This window comes from Typopeltis vanoorti, chromosome 5 (genome assembly GCF_054136105.1).
Source record: "Typopeltis vanoorti isolate ZY-2024b chromosome 5, IOZ_Tvanoo_1.0, whole genome shotgun sequence".
In the NCBI taxonomy this organism is placed as follows: domain Eukaryota; kingdom Metazoa; phylum Arthropoda; class Arachnida; order Uropygi; family Thelyphonidae; genus Typopeltis; species Typopeltis vanoorti.
In genome coordinates, this window is record NC_143553.1 from 70,020,523 (window position 1) to 70,038,137 (window position 17,615).

Sequence of the window (17,615 nt, forward strand, 5' to 3'; positions counted from 1 at the left end):
AATGGTGATGAATACTGGTAGAAGCAAAACAAGAGGTGCTGAGTAACTAGATCCTTATAAAGCCACAAAATTGGATGATGTGTTCATTGCAAAAGCCCTAAAAACATCCAGATGAGTTAACTATGCCTGTGATCTGGTTGTTTAATGAGAATCTATTAAGAAAGACAGAATAGCATCACCGAAATATTTGCTTGTAATGCCACCACAAAAGTGGTGTTAAGATGGATGTTTCCAAATATATATATATATATGTATGTGTGTGTGTCTGTATCAGTGATATATATATATTCTAGGTGTGCTAAGCAAGAGGAAAAACGATTATAGATAGATGGAATTATTAAATAGTAAAAGTGACAAAATGACTGAGAGAAATAGCAGAATTATTCAAAGGGATGCTGTCCAAACTTTTGAATAGAGAAGAAGAAAATTCTGATTGATAAAAGCAAATTGAAGAGGTGCTGAGTAGCTAGAATTTTATAAGGCCATGGAGCTGGATTGTGTGCCACTGGATATTTTTAGAGATTTTGAAAATGAGTTAACTATGCCCATGATCTGGTTGTTTAATAAGTTTAAAATGAGTGAAAGAAAGCCAAAATAGCATCACTGAAATTTTTGCTTTAACAACACAAAACTGATGTGTAAGACAGATTTTTTAATTATAGCCATGCTTTTCTATATCAGGGGCATATATTCCTGATGTGCACTGCACACCTTGAAAATTCATGAAGAAATAATTTTTTTTTGAGAAGTTATTTATTTGAAATAGTCAGGAACTGTTATAGATATCAAGATATTTAAACCAAATAAGGTGAGCATTGCCATCAAACATGCCTTGACTAGGCATATATGAAGAGAGAGAGAGTATTGCAGTTCTTTACACAGAGTTTGCAAAGGCATTTAATTGCATTTTTAGCTGAAGGTGAGCCGAGAGTAAGCAGTATGCCCACTGACTGAAATTTACATAGGAATCAACAATACAAGTAGCATAATTCTATTCAGTAACTTACTTGCACTGAGAAGGGAAGCACAATTGGTTTTTCCTTGTGGTTTCCTGTTAGATAAATGCATATATATATTTTTTTTTAAACTGACATTTAGTTTTATACTTCTCAGCAACTCGAAACAGCGAAGATATTTTGTGTATACCCTTTTTAAGCCAAGAATATGAGGTCAAGTTAAAAATAGTTAAAGATGGTAAAAAAGTGTCTATCTCTTCTAAATTTACATAGAATTTAGATCTTGGAAAGAAAGGACTGAAGTGATGTATAAATGTAATGTTTTTTTCTTAATAAAGAAAGTTTTTTTATATACAAATGTAATGATTTTTTTTAATAATGTTGCCTTACCACAGCACACCCACCATATGCCACTGGTCTGCACTGGTACATGCAAGTAAGTATCAGAAAGGTTGTTTAGGACACAGGATTGAGATAAGTATAGAATTCTTTATGATGTCACCATGGTTCTGAAAATGGAAGATAATCTGCATTATTTCATTTAATGCACAAGTGATAAATGTGCTGGATAAGAGACATTTTTGAATATCGGGATGGCATTTGATGAACAAGTTGAGGTACATGAGGATAGCTGATAGATTTGTCAGATATGTAAGAGATTAGCTTCTTGAAAGATACCAGAAAGTTGTATATGGGAGGGGAAACAATGTCACAGAAAAGGATAATAACCAGTGACATGCCATGGGGGAGAGGTTCTGTTCTTTGAGCCCCAAGGCATGTTGTTTGACAAGGGATATTCAGCTGTTTGCTGGCAATGAAAAGTTGGAGAAAATTATAGGGAGTGATATTTTCAAATCCCTCCAGGAAGATATAAATAGGCTTTTAGCTTGGATAGTCAGTGGTGTTGCTATTTTAATGTCAGTAATGCAAGACTTTTCACTTCAGAGAGCAAATGTTTAAGGGTGTATGGTGGAAGTGATTTGTGATCTGGGGATGTTGGTTAACAGAGACTTACTGTCCAAAGAGCTCATGCAAGAATTATAAAGACTACACCATACAGCGATGTTATATAATCCCATATTTGGTCTCTAGAGCAGGATTTGTGGATTATCTAATCCTTATCCCAGTATATTACTCACTCAGTAATCTACAGTAAGCTTAGAACTTTTTGTGGGTAGATACATATTAAGAAAACATATCACAGAGAAAAGATAACGATAGTCTTATGCCACTGTACAAGCCTTGCTCAGAGCATACCTAGGCTATCATGCACTTTGATCATGTGGTTTCTATTATGATGAGCAAACTCTGGACAGGGTCCATAAATGAGTAACTAAAGCAATATCAGGACTCTGGAATATTGGTTGTTGATAACTGCAGGAACTGTTACAGATATCAAGATATTTAAACCAAATAAGTTGGAGGATATAGTGAATATCCTCCAAGATGCAGGATATAGTGAATAAATGAGGAAGAGATAATTAATAAAGACTGAAGTTGGTGAAGCTATTTTACCAGATTAATGTGTGTGTGTGTTGGGGAAAAGGAGGAATTATGCATAGAAGTGAGAGAAAAGAACAAAAGAGTCAGGAGTAAAGTTTTTATTATATACTTGAGTGGAATATACTTCAGGCATGTGTTGTAAATGTTAAGAGCATGAATGAGTTTAAGGTCTTTATTTTTTCATATCAACTCCACACAAGAAATCTCAAGACCTATAAGATGACAGTGCTGTGTGTGTGTCATTTCTTTAGCACAAGTGATTAGAGAGAGAGAGAGAATCTGTTAATGTGTTTCTAAGGGTTGGAAGTCATTTATGTTGGGGGGAAAATGGCATGGGGAAAGACTCTTCCTAGGAGACAGAAGTATGTGATGTGGAATAAAATAAAAGGATAAGTAGTTGATTCAGTAAATTTGTAGAGGAACAGTATATAGATCTTGGCTAGTGGCTGCTCATGTTCATACATAAATGGAGGGAATTGGAGAAATGGTGTAGCCAGTCCAGTGAAGTAGAATCAATGAAAGCACAGAAGATATAATGTAGAGAAGTGGAGTTACAGGAAAGTGATTGGAAGAGTTCGGATATTCTATTAAGCAAATAGCTGTCTTATGAATGCGATCAGGCATTCTGAGAGAGGTTTTTGGTACTCCACTCCAGATGTTGAATACAATATTAGACAGTTTTGGAATTTATAAAGTGTTAGGAGTTGTGCAGAAGATAAGAATGTTTAGAACAAAAAAATGATACCTAGCATTATGGAGGCTGAAGAGGCTATGGATGTGATGTGTATATGCCAGGATAAGTTACATGTGAAAGTCAGCCCGAGTAGAGAAAAGTGAATCTTGAAAAGGTGACTGGAATGTTATTAAAAGTGAAGGAGAATGAGGCATGATCTTTGTTCTAGGAAATAAGGCAAGATTGTGTTATGGTAGCATTAAAATTTACTAAATTATCTTCAGGTTATTTGAGAATGGTCAAAAAGATCGGTATTTAAGGCATTTCCCATGGAAAATCTTGAAGCTTGAGTCACCCAGGGTTTTCCTAATGACAAAGAGGTATGAACGATGTATAATACATATGCTAGAGGATTAATTCTTTTAAAAAATATGGATACTACTCACAGAAGATCCTGTGAGTAGTATCCAATACATGCGCTGCAAGACCAGATTAACCATAGTCATGATTGCAGATGTGAGATTTGTGTTCATCTTATCTGTCCAAGGCATTAAAATAAGTTTTTAATCCTTTCTCAGTGCTGTCAATACTCCATTAAACCTCTAATATGATGTTCTCCAAGCACTTAAGCCTTAACATCTTGAATAGTTATGATCTATTTTTACTTCTTCTGTTATGGCTTTTGAATATTTAAAGATCGCTGCACAAGCAGCATTGATCTCCTTTCTAACTTCTTATTTTCCATGCTACTGCTTCTAGATGTCTTCTGCTCTATATCCTTTTCTAACATAAGTCGTTATATGACCTGATGATTTCCTTATGGTCACTTTGCCAACAGGCAAATTCATATATACACTATATATGAATCACAGGTAGCATATGTTATATGCTACCTGTGATGGTTCTTCCTCTGAAGATGACTTTCTTTGGAAATAAGTAACAGAACAGCCAGAGAAATATTTCAAATTTGAAATACATTCAAAGTGCAATCTATCAAGAAAATTAATATCAATTAACAAAAATTCATCACATGTGACCTGTGACATTAAATTGTAATTGACAAATATACAATTAAATTGATACTAAGGTGAATAAAAACAATTTTGGCTTAAGTTGGTGAATTCTGGCATAAACATTCACCTAAAACACCTACCAGCTCCATCCTGTGGACTGACATCATGGATAAAAAATCTATCTAAAGATAGAGGCTGTTTATATACAACATATTTGAATCCAGACTCATGAATAGATCCATGTCTGCCAACAGTACTTGACCAGTTCTCTGTTATTGAAGATTTCTGCAGATATAATAAATACAGAAAATTATTAACATAATTTAAAAAAATACTAGAAACATGAATAAATGGTTAAAGTGAAAGGGGAGAAAGCTACATCCTTTTGATGTTTCTTTCTCCCCTTTTGACTTTTATTTGTATTTTAACTTTCTCTTAAGAAAAATTGGTACTTTAATATGCTAGTATTATATCAAAATCAGGTAATCATTTTACCAGCCTTTTTGCATTATGAATGCATAATTCAACCCAAAGAACCATCTTTTATAAAGCAAGGTCAAGTTGCAAAATCGAATAGATTCAGCCACTCTCTTCTCCAAAAAAATGTAAAAATCTTTTCCTTGACTGAAGGCATCCAAACTGTTTAAGCCCAATTAGAGCTGCTTCACATGGTGTACAGATATCATTCTAAAGACACAACTATTATAAGAGTAATGTTTATATTTAAAATAATTATAAACAATTAGATTAGCAACAAACATGGGGATTTGAATAACCTAATGAATCTTGGGTCTAATGATTATTTATATATTCGAATCATTTTGCAAGTTCTGCATGTCAGTTGGATTCCTCATTACTTTGTCATCTTAGCATCATCAGCAAATAGCTGTATGTAACCTGTTAAATCTTTCCCGATATTAATGTAAAGATTGAATAACAATTGGACCAAGGAACCTTGTGGTACACCACTGGTTACCTTAAATGTTGCAGACTCACATTTCCCCACATACAACTTTTTGATATCTTTCAGTTAGCCATCCTCTTATCTATGCTAATATTTTATAATCCAATTCATGCAACAGTCTTCCATGAAGTATTCTGTCAAAAGCCATAGCAAAGTCCAAAAGTATCATGTGTATCCATTTTTCTTATCTAACTCAACAGTGACTTTCACACAGATCATGAGCAAGTTGCTCAAACATGACCTTATCTTAGTAAGTCCATGCTGTTCATTGCAAAGTATAGATTCTTTGTCAACTCTTTTCTGTATGCGAGTCCTAACCAACTTTACCAAAATCTTTACCCCCCCCCCCTTATTCCAGAGATACAGACGATCAATAGTTGGAATCTTCCCTTAGACTCAAATTATATATAGCCTGGTCAAAGGTTTAGCCAATTCAGCCAAAGAATCTTTTAGCAGCCATGCTGATATTCCATCAGTCCCTACTGCCAAACTGTTATTCAGTTTGTGCAACAGGTCTGGTACCTCCTCTTTATCAACCGGGTTTCTTATAGCTTTTAGCAAAGTGGGGGTACTAATTAGTTGAATGATCCCTTCTGCATTGACAAGAGTTATTCTTTCTTTCATTTGCAACACAATGATAGAATTCTTTTGGGTTGCCTGTATGAAAAGAAACTGGCTTTGCGAGCTATTCACACTTAGCTCTCCATACAATAGTTATAACTCTTACAAAAATCCACAAACAGGATATTCCATTTCTTGATGGGAGAGATTCCCTGACCTCAAAACTTAGTGAAGTATCTGTCAAACCTGGCAGATCTGCATATGAAAGGCAGAATCACATGTGAGGAATGGCTTGCATTTTATTGGAAGGGTAAAGGATTTAAATATAGTACCTTCAGACATCTTAGCCAGTTTTGGATGTCAGTCTGTTCCCAAATGTCCCTAGGGATGAAACAGTGATTCTTCAAAAACGTTTTCTGCCAGACTTGAATATCCTATTCAAGCATTATAACAGATGTTCCATGGTCCTTCCCCCCCACAATTACCAGTCCTAGCAAATGATTTATTTGAAGAAATGAAAAATAGTCTTCAAAATCAAGAAAATTATAATAAAGAAATTATTTATGCCATAGATGTTCATTCTCAAATATCATTAAATGCACACTCACTGGTTGTTTATCTTCACAGTTTCTTTTTATTAACACCACTCTCCATAGTATTAATTAGTTTTGGCTTGTTTTACAGTATTAATAAGATGGAATAAATGTGAAATAAGGAAACATTGAAAATGAACAGTACAACCACTCTGGTTGTACTGTTCATTTTCAATTACCATTCTCAGCATGGTAATTGCTTTACATTATGTGAGTCAGTGAGATGCTCATGTCTGCCTGAATGCATGGAAAGTTGTGGTTTGAAAAGCTGTATTTAAGAATGATTAGCATTTATTTATTGCAATTAATGTTCATATTTTTGATCTTTTGTTGATATTTGAAAAAAGAACTCTTAAAGTGGGAACTGCCTGTATATACAGGCTTTAGAATTTTGGATTTGGTATCAGTCTCATGGGATACACTTCTGAATGAGAAATCAACTGCCACCGTGGTAGGCGAGAGTGATTGAGGTAGTGACCTGGGATGTTGCCAATCAGTGGAAGATGATAGTCAAGAAGGGATATGCAGGAACTATTAGGTGGTTCTGTAGTCAACCAATATTAAAACCAGGACTATTAGCTGTGGGAAAAAGATTCGATGATGGATAGGATACAACCATCCCAGGATATTTTCCTTGCAGAATCACAGACTTGTAAACCATAATTAGTTTTATACAAATGAGTGCACAACACAGGCAAAGTGGCAAGCATTGATTAGTACCCTATTCTGTAGAGGAGAGAATGCAGAGGATATTCATTGCACTTTTCTCTTAGTTGACAAATGTGTGCAAGAAATGTAAGGTTTCTGTTAAAAATGAGTCCTAAGAACTTGGTTTCTGGAATAATAATTTGTCCAAGACAAACTTCACCCAGGCCTGGGCAAAGATTGCATTTTCAGCAAAAATGTGCACAGACAGCTGAAAACATGAACCTATTACTAAGAATCCTTGAACACATGGTTAATTGTTGAAATTGCCTTTCAGTAATAGTCATGTATCAAGAATTACAGAAAATTGTGAAGTGATCAAGTGAGGAAGAAGATGTTCAGTGATTGGGTTTACTTTAACAACAGAGAGTGTTAAAAGAGCCTTAGGGAATTCCCTCCTTTTGGCAGTATGACCAGGATAATGTACTTCCCACTTGGCTAGAGAAAAAGGTCCCCGTCCCTAAAAAAGATGCTCCCTTAGACCTAGATTACAAATAAGTCTCAATATGCCATATCTCCAGGATGTATCGTGATAAACGTTTTCGATGTTAAAGAAAACAAACCAAATGTTCACATTTCAGGAATGCATCTCTGACATATGTTTCAAAACAGACTGATCCAATGTCAATCGGTGTCTATGAAAGCCATAGTCTAAGGTCTTCAAGATCTTAGAAAGACAACATGATCGGAGCAATAGGAAAATAACTATTTGCCAGTTTAGGATCTTATTCCTGTCTTTTGGAGGTCAAAAATTGCCTTATGCCATGAATCTGGAAATTCCTCCATTCTGTTGTATAGGAAGAGCAAGAAATCCATTTAAGATGGTGGAAGATGTTTTATCATCTCATAATAGAGATGACAAAACGTCTTCTGCCATTAGGCCCTATGGCAGTGAAAAAGAGTGCTGTTTCCAGTTCATCCTTAACAAATAACTGATTGTATAGTTTTAGCACATTTGAAGAGAAGTTTCCTTTCTCTTGGTATTTCTTGAATATCAAAACTTCAAATTTTAAATATAATGTGCTTGCTGAAATTGCTCTAGATTCAGCAACTATAATGCATTGTTCTGTTCCAGAACAGATGAATAGTGTTACTATAACTACCATTCATTTTCTAGATTTTATTCCACACTACTTTTGCTCTGGATTCAATTGCCCTGCTTGGCATCCAGGGTTCCAATATAATTTTGAACAGAGCGGAGATCAATATAATGCATTTGGAATTGCAGTTGCCACTGCCTGGACAATACAGTCTGTTGCATGTCTCACTGCATCATTCACAGGTGTTTGATTGAATGTCTCAGGACTAAATTTTGCAAGATGTTAAAAGAAATTCTGGTCAGCATGATCAACTTTCTATCTGGGCATCTATGAAGGAGAACATGGTTCGTATGATGATATATTGGAAAGCATAGAAAGTGATCACATCCATATGTTCTCTTCAGTATCTTAAATTAAATAAAAAGGTGAATAATATATTAAAAAAAAATTAAGGTGCATGCATTTATACTTCTCTCTTTCCATTGTGTAATACACACACACACACAGTAATCTCTGAATTATCAGAACTTCAAATAAATGAACCTTCAATTAACCAGGCCTTTAGTTATCTGACTAGCAATTGCTCTCTTGCTGTGGTTGGATAATTGAGAAATTATATATATATATATATAATATTTGATATATATCAAATAACATCATTACATATCATTATATATCATTACATTATGCTAATAGTCAAATGAAAAGCATACTTTTTTATGAAGCCCTTTTTTTCTCCTTGTTATGAGCAGCATATCATCAAAAAGAAGGACATAGATTTCTGTGGCTTTTCCGCTATCTGTGAATATATCATTTAATAACATATTAATGGAATGCATATATAATATGAAATGCTTATTTTAAGTGTGACTGAAAATTTCAAGTTTTTAATTAAAATCCACAAGCACGCTTAGTTAAAATACAGGCTCTAAATAAGATCTTTATTTTTATTAGTTTAAAACTTTATATTGATACAGCAGTGACAAATATTTGAGTTCATCAACAAAAATGTAATGCCTGATATTTACCTGGCACATCTACGTGGGGGTAATAAGTTATTTGATTTTTGTATTTCTGTTAGAAATTTTCAGAAAGAGTTATAAGGTGATGCTAATGTTGCATTCCTTCAGGAAGATTTTAATAGGCTTAACATCAAACTTGCCATTTTGATGGACAACAATGGGTACAGTTTTACCGTATTGTATCGGTGTCCAGTGCTCTAGGAGGTGAATGGAATTAGAAATCTGGAGGTGGGAAGTCACAGTTGACAGAAATCTAAAGTCAAAGGAAATGTCAAAAGGAATTATGAAGGCTACACAGTTTATTGCTGCTCTTAATCATCAATAAGTAAAGATAAGGTTGTAGTTGCCTCAGTGGTGGCTTGAAATCGGGGTGCTGCAACTTTCGAAATATACATACACACGTATACGTGTTTGGATAAAATATCAAAATTATGGTGAAAATTTAAAAAAAAAAAATTAAATATGAAAAAATATTGTTTATTATCGATAAAATTATACAGTTTGGTATAATTCAAAAATTACTTAAAAATAAAATATATTCTTGTTTTGTTTCATGAAAAAATAGTTTATTATCAATAAAATTATACAGTTTAGTATAATTAAAAATCACTTAAAAATTGCTATAACAAATGTTATGTCTTTAATTGTAATGTCCAAATATTTAAAGAGACTGAATAAATAGGATAAGCACTGCGAACACTACTACTGGTGCAAACTGCATATAAACAACAGTGGAACTGCATGATGGACAGTGCTGCATTACACTAATAGCTCGCATCTCACTATGATGTGCATATGCTTGAGCACATAGCAATATGACACAGTGCCACTAGTGTCCTTCGCCCTCCTAATTGTATAGGATTGCTGATGATAAAATTATTACAAGCAAATATAAATAAATTAATAAATATATTTATATATCAAGAAAAACGGGGGTGCTGCAGTTCTGCAGTGCCTATGAACGAGCCGCCCTTGGTTGCACTACTGTAGAATGCCTTCAGGTGTGGCCTTACTGGACCATGCCTGATCTACTGTATAAAACTTTTATTATCTAGTATCTGTTATGATGAGGAACTGGAGATAGTGCAGAGATGAGTTTAATGTTGCAATTAAAAACATATAGATGCTGATTTAATAAAGAATATGTAACAGCAGTCTCATGATCTTTTCTTTTCCAAGAAATATATGTATGTAAAAGTAAAATTAAACACAACCTTCAAAAACTTGTGCAAGGAGGATCCAAGTAAAGAAAACAGCTTATCACATCTAGTGGCTTGAAACAAAAACTCTTCATTCACAGCCTAAAGTTGCAAAACTCATTAACAGGATTTAGTCCGACTCTGAAAGGGCTAAATGCAGAAAACTTGCAACCTGTGCCAATTCTGGTCTCTTGAAAAAGTTGTTGGAGACATAACTTTTGTCCATCTGTCTTTTCTTTCTCCCAAAATGGTAATATTGCAACATCACCTAAAGGTAAAGCTGACCTTCTTATCATTCTTCTCATCCAACTATTAGATGACCAAGGCAAATCCATCCCCCCCCCATTACTTGGACCACTGCATCACATGCCTCTTGTAGCCTTCTGCCAAAAAGACATCAGAAGAACCTTGAAAAACCTGGTACCAAAAGTGCTTCGGAACTAACACCTGCTCTTTATTATCTATACACTATATTTTACTCAGATATTTGTCCCACAGTATGGAAACAAGTTCATATGCAGCCAATTCCAAAAATAATAAATAAAAAAGGCAATAAGTATCAACCATTCAATTATTGACCTATTATTCTCACTGCAGTATTGTCTAAAATAATGGAGAAGGTAATCAACAGTCAACTTTGCCGCCGGGAGAAATGTGAACTAATCAGTGACCACCAATACAGATTTCACTAATCAAGATCCATAGCAGTTCTCACCTACACCCTTTGGACACATGCCATTGAAAGGTTTGAAGAAACCTGTGCTGTTGCACTTGGCATTGGGGGGATTCTCAGCAAATTGCCATCTTGTAGTCTGATGGCATTTGTCATTGAATTGCTAGTTTTTTCTTAGATTATTCACTGTGCATAATTGGCAGAGCATATTCTCTTTTCAGATTTTCCAGTTAATGAAGGTGTTCCTCAGGGCTCTGTTATTTTACTCACCTTGTTTCTCATATACATCGACTTTCTGTCACCGACTTCAACCACCATCCACAGTTTTGCTGATGACTGCACTTTTCATTCATCCTATTTATATGACAAACCTTGCAGTTCACACATATGCCTAGCTTCGAGATCATCAGTATTTAATACTGATCTTCATGCTTTCTTTCAATATGGCCATAACCTGTTCTATTATTATACCATGCTTCCAAAACATAGTTTTGTCATTTTCTCACAAGTACCTGAGTTCTTCTCCCCTTACACTAATAATGCTCAACTTTAACAGTCAAGACCAGATCTCTCTTGTACAGCATAAGTGTACAGATCACAAATCCACCCAACTTTGGAATACAGTTCTCACTTTAGGGTGGTGCACCTAAAACCTCTCTAAAAATTCTTGATGCTGTTCAGAAGAGAGCAGATTGGATGACTGATGAACCCTTTCTCAAAAACTATCTTCAGACACTGTCTCATAGATGGCCAGGTCTGCACTCTTTCTCATGCTGATATTTCTGTGAACATTGTTCAGCAGAAGTGGCATCCATTATTTTCTTCCCTCCCATTTCTGTTAAACCTACAGCAATGCTGACAGCAGCTGCCCATCTTTTTATGGTTGAAGTGCTGATTACCAAACCTGTTACTCCCAATCATCATTCATTTCATCTACTCCCACTGTAATAATAAATTTAGTTTAATCCTTTATCCAAGTGTAAGCAAACAAAGTTTGCACCTGAAGTATCTTCAGGACTGAGGCAACTTGTGGTAAAGGTGGACCAAGCTCTCATTACTCTTTGTCTTAGTATCTCTGATAATGCAAAGCACATCTCCTTGCAGACATGTATAATGCTGTGCATTAAGGGTCACTACCCAGACCGGTTTGCACCTTTATTGAGGTCTCATCAGTGGGAGCCAGACCCACTGATGAGACATCAATAGAGATTTGGCAACTGGTGTAGGTAAATATGACTTCTCCATTGCTTCCAGCTTGGTATCACCACCTCTGGGTCTCATTATCGGAGATACTAAGACGAAGAGTGATGAGAGTTTGGTCCACCTTTACTACGAGTTGCCTCAGTCCTGAAGATACTTCAGGTGCAAACTTTGTTTGCTTACACTTGGATAAAGGATTAAACTAAATTTATTATAGTCTAACCAAGTGGGAAAAAACTTCCAACATCTTTCTCTAAATCCAGAGTAATTTAATAATAAGGTGAGACACCTTTTGACAATTGTATAGGTAATATGACTTCTCCATTGCTTCCAGCTTGGTATCACCACTTCTGGGTCTGGCTCCCAGTGACGAGACCTCAATGAAGGTCGAAACCAGTTGGAAGCTTTGGTGATCAATGGCAATGCTGTAGCCCATGAAGTTTTAACTGAGGCTCGGCTGTTGCTGTCACCCAGGTCTTGGGTATGTATGGGGGGGGGGGGGGGGGTAATGAACGACAGTGTGAAGCCTGTGAAGTTAACTGAGGCACGGCTGTTGCTGTTACCCCTCAGATGACATGAGCAAATGAGTCATCTGCTTGGTGGTGGGGTGATCCTGTTACTGAGGGGAACAAAGCTGAGTTTTTGGAGTTTGACCTGTACTCGAACATTCAATAAAGGTCGAAACTGGTCTGGGAAGTGACCCTTTCCTTAATGCATAGCATTATACATGTCTGCAAGGAGATGTGCTTTGCATTATGGGAGATACTAAGATGAGGAGTGATGAGAGTTTGGTCCACCTTTACCACGAGTTGCCTCAGTCCTGAAGATACTTCAGGTGCAAACTCTGTTTGCTTACACTTGGATAAAGGATTAAACTAAATTTATTATAGTCTAACCAAGTGGGAAAAAACTACTCCCACTCTGTGAAACAGCTTTCCTCAACTTTGGAAGTATCCTTCAAAAACCACAACCTGCAGTTCTTCAATACTTTGCTCTTGACTCTAGTCATCTACCACCATTTATTTGATATAGGCCTTTGCCTTGTGATATTTTGTCTGGAATGACATTATAAAAAATACTTTATTAAAAACAAAATTGAAAAATTTAAATGAAGAGTGTAAAAAATGAAATGATTAAACACAAACTATCCCCTGCATTTACAAAATAATAATAATAATAAATATATAGCAAAGATAAAAGATATCCTTTGCATTTACAAAATATAATAATAATAAATATATAGCAAAGATAAAAGATATGAAGTTGGCAAGCAAAACAGCCCCATATCTCCTCCCCTCAAACTTATACAATGATATGAAGTTTTGTATTCAAGTGTATAAACTATTTAGATGTAACAGTTTTGCTTTTGTTTCAAATTGACTTTTTTTTTTTTGTGGCGGACAATAAATAGGCCAACAATTCACCAAATTTAACTGAATCATTAAATTTGCTTTTAATAATGAAAATTATTCAAATACTCTGAAACCCCAAAACAGACAATGCATACATGTCTATAAAACCTCTTGACTGTGAGTACCATGTATGACATGTAATTATAATGTTTTCTTGCATATCATTTTTATTTTGATACTATCAGCATGTAAATTTTGTTATTTCACATGGAAGGTGATGAAAAGATGAAGATTTTTTCTTTTTCTCTAACTGGAAACAAAACAAATCTAATTAATGCATAAACATTTCATTATTCTTTTTAATATTACAGCATCCCTCTATGGAGTTTAGAACTCATTGCCGAAGGGTCACAGGACCTGACACAATGCCATTATTATTATTATTCATGATCCCTAGGGAGTCACAAGACTCATCATGAAGGTTCACCTTATATAACACAGTCTATTATACCACCCTTAAACCTGTTCATCATCTGCACATTCGTTGCCCTGTCAGGTAATGTATTCCATGGAACAACCACCATCCATGCAAAAAAAAAAACCATTTTTTAGGCAATTGCCACTTTCTACTGTAACTTTTAGGGATGGCCCTTCATTTACTATAGCAAAAATCTCCCCAGTATAAATTCTGTGATTACCTCTCAACAGTTTAAAACTCTGAATCATGTCATGCATTTGTTTTCTAAACATTAAACTTTGCAGTTGGCATGCCTTCAGGCTATCCTCATAATGGACATTATATACAGCCCTGTTTTCATTTGTGGTATCTGCCTCTGTACTCACCCCTAAGTTATTTCATCCCTTTCAAATCCCAGTAACCAGGATTTGAACAGGTAACCGGGTCTGAACACTTCAAATACTAAAATTCAAGTAGTCACTGATCGGGGCTTAATACAATGGAATCATCACTCTTATCTCTGTTAATCAAAGTCCTTATTATTTCAGCAATCCTCTGGATTACTTCACCACCTCCACAATATGTCCTCTAAACTTCAAATTTTTATCAACTATCAACTCCACACTTGCTTCCTTCACTTCCTCTGTGTTATACGGTTCTACCAATAGACCAGCAACCTCCCATCAGTGGATTCCAAATTTCAAAACCTTTTCATTTGCCCATCTATTACTAATAACTTTTCCAAACTTCACATCTCTGCAAACAACTGAATATCTCTCACTGAAATCCAGTGACAGTATCATTGAGATAAAGGTTAAACAGCAAAGGTCATCCTACCTGGCTCCATGCAACTCCACTTGTGACCTTTCTTTTGCTTTGATACTGACATACACAATATTCTGATATCTATCGGACAGTCAATTTCCAATCCACTTTACTAACCTGATGATCTAACTCTCCATGCATTGCAACTTAAATATCAGTTTATCATATTGAACCTTGCCAAATGCCTTTGCAAAATAAAAAAAAGCAGTATATGCCTTTCACTTGTTGACATCTTTATGTTAATTTGCTATAAAAGCAGAAAATTACTGAAACAAGGGCACCTTTCAACAAATCCATGCTGACCTGTCCAGATAATATTCAGGTGCCCAATTTTGAACATAATCTCATTAATTTCCCCCCAAATCCTAAAAAATACAATTTGTTCTATAGTTTGACATCTCTTTTAAAATCTGGCAAAATCCCACCCAGTGCCTGCCTTTTTTTTATATTTCCAGAGTATTTAGTATTTAAAATACATTTGCTTCATGCACTTCTAAACCTTCCACCCTCTCCATCCCTCCAGAAATAAAACTGCTTTTCCAAGATGAAATACTCCAATAAAGTGATCATTAAACATTAGGAATTATAGACACGTAAACAGAAGAATATTTTAATATTTTACAAATATTTCAGTCTGAAACTGACAGACTATCTTCAGTGAATACATAGTGTTAGATCCTGAATGAAGGAATCTTGCAAAGAAATCATTCAGTCAGAATCTAACATACTAAACTACACAGACAAAGAGAAATACCTGCACATCAGCTGAAATTAAAGTGAAACTTCTTCACATATGTATGAAATTGCATTAATCTTATGTACCATGTATTTTATCTATTGTGATCATATTAAGATCAAATTAGAGAACGTCTTAAAAGAGGAATAATTTAACTTATTTTTAAGCTTCACTTAAGCTGTATAGAATAACTGTGAGTCACCAGACAGAGATTAAGTAACAATTCTTAGAAGGTATACAACTACACGTATCTAGCGTAATGCCGACGGCAGTAGCTTACGTGGAAGGTACATCGACGCGAATACAAGAGCATAATAGCAAAGGGGGGGAGAGCAAGGGATGAACCCAAGGGGAGAAAGGATAAGTCGTGTGCAAAGGGGACTGAGAAAAAAAGAGGGCACTTGAATGAAGAATATAAGAGGATGAGCGGCGTGTCGGAGCTCTCTCTTGTCGAATCGTTTCCTGATTCCTGGTTCAGAAGTAGTTAGCTGGTGGTTCGAGTAAGGGGGGATGAAGCGTTTGTGCTAAGATGTCGGACAGCGAGCTTTCCTGAGAATGGAGTAGGATTCTACGCAGAGCTGAGGGTAAAATTTCACGTTCTAGCAGAATCAAGCCATCGCTGAAAGGTCCCATCGAAAGGAATAGAGATGTTTCCTGAAACGCAAAGATTCGAGTCCATGTTCGGCAGAAATTATGAAGATAGCGTAACCCCTATGCTGGCGTAAGGACAGCCAGTAGACAAGAGGTAACCAGACATACACATGATGCTGAAAGACGCGGGAAAAAGTTCGATAAAGTAAAATTACTCTATTTTGTGTTTAGAATTCCTTAGAAGAGAGAAGATTATATGTGAATGTAAATTATGAACATTATTCTAAAGAACTTTGTGGACAGACTCTAATTTAGATCGTTAGACTCCTTTTTGAGAATAAGAAGAATTGTGTGGAAGAAGTCTTTTGTGTTGTATGTGATAGAGCTAACATAACGAGATTAGGATTGTAGATTTATAGTAACTGAATAACATTAGAATGTTTGTTATACTATCTTATGAATTGCTTGCGGAAAGGAATGTTAGCTTAATACCATATCATTTGCTATCTATCCCAATTGTCAGTTACTGTATTTTGCATGCTTTATAACCTTTGATTTAATTTAGAGTATGTTAATCTCTTAACTCAAGCTTCCTTATTTAGTATTGAGTCAAATTGAATGTATGAAATTTTTTAGCGTATTTTGTTTTGATATTCCAATAAACATGTCATATTTACCTAAACCTGAGTCATGCCTGATTACGATTCCAAACTACCACTTACAAAAATAGAACCTATTTTGGTGGGAAGGAACAACCACCAACCACAGATATTGTGTAAGAATGCCTTAGAATCTAGTATTGTCTCCCTGAGCAAGGATCTTTTCTGCTATAGGATACTGGCTGGTGCAGCATAATATAAATTTGCCAGTATCTGAAGAGGAAACAATCCTAGATGTAAGCATATTAGGCCCGATATCTGACGAAGTAAAATAGCGATTGAAGGATTAAATAGGAAGATATAAATCAGAAAAATATAGAGAAAGTAACGACGCAACAATAGGAACAGTTTTTAACAAGGTGGAATACCAACAATTGATCATTCAAAAGTAGAACGAGCCGCATGATTTTTTTTTAAGAGTGATGACTAGATTATAGGTATTAATTCATAATTTCATACAATAATCTTAATTTATAAATAATATTAGACTAATTATTCTGTTCAACTCTAGAAATCCAGAATTGCAACTTCCTATCAAAAGATGCAATTTTATCTCCTGTATTAAAAATTGTAATATTCATTCCTTGTAATGATAAGCTAATTTCATTGCACTTTGTAAAAATATCTGTCAGATACGCAAGACTCATCAGCCATGAAGAATTTCTTAATAATTCAATAAAATTTTGTCCTAAATTATGTGACATCAAGAAGACCATTAACTCACTACGAAGTTCAAAAAGCCTCAATAATGCTTTTCCTCTGGATAGCCATCTAACTTCAGTATGTAATAAAAGTGCATTATGTTCACTACCCATTTCATTGCACAAAATTTTAAATAATCTGGATTGAAGTGCTTGAGATTTTACATAGTTGATCATTTTTACAGCTTCATC

At 35.1% G+C, this 17,615-nt stretch overlaps 1 protein-coding gene across 1 annotated transcript in view; it reads right to left on the reverse strand.

The window, feature by feature from the left end:
- The window catches only part of LOC150106510 (pleckstrin homology domain-containing family G member 7-like), a 280,061-nt gene that overhangs the window by 43,661 nt on the left and 218,785 nt on the right, over window positions 1-17,615 (reverse strand). Inside the window, exons 15-16 of the mRNA XM_090393016.1 lie at window positions 8,722-8,807; window positions 4,286-4,430 (exon numbers count right to left, since the gene is read on the reverse strand). Coding sequence (XP_090249142.1) covers window positions 4,286-4,430; window positions 8,722-8,807 — 231 coding nt within the window. The remainder of the gene's footprint in view (window positions 1-4,285; window positions 4,431-8,721; window positions 8,808-17,615) is intronic.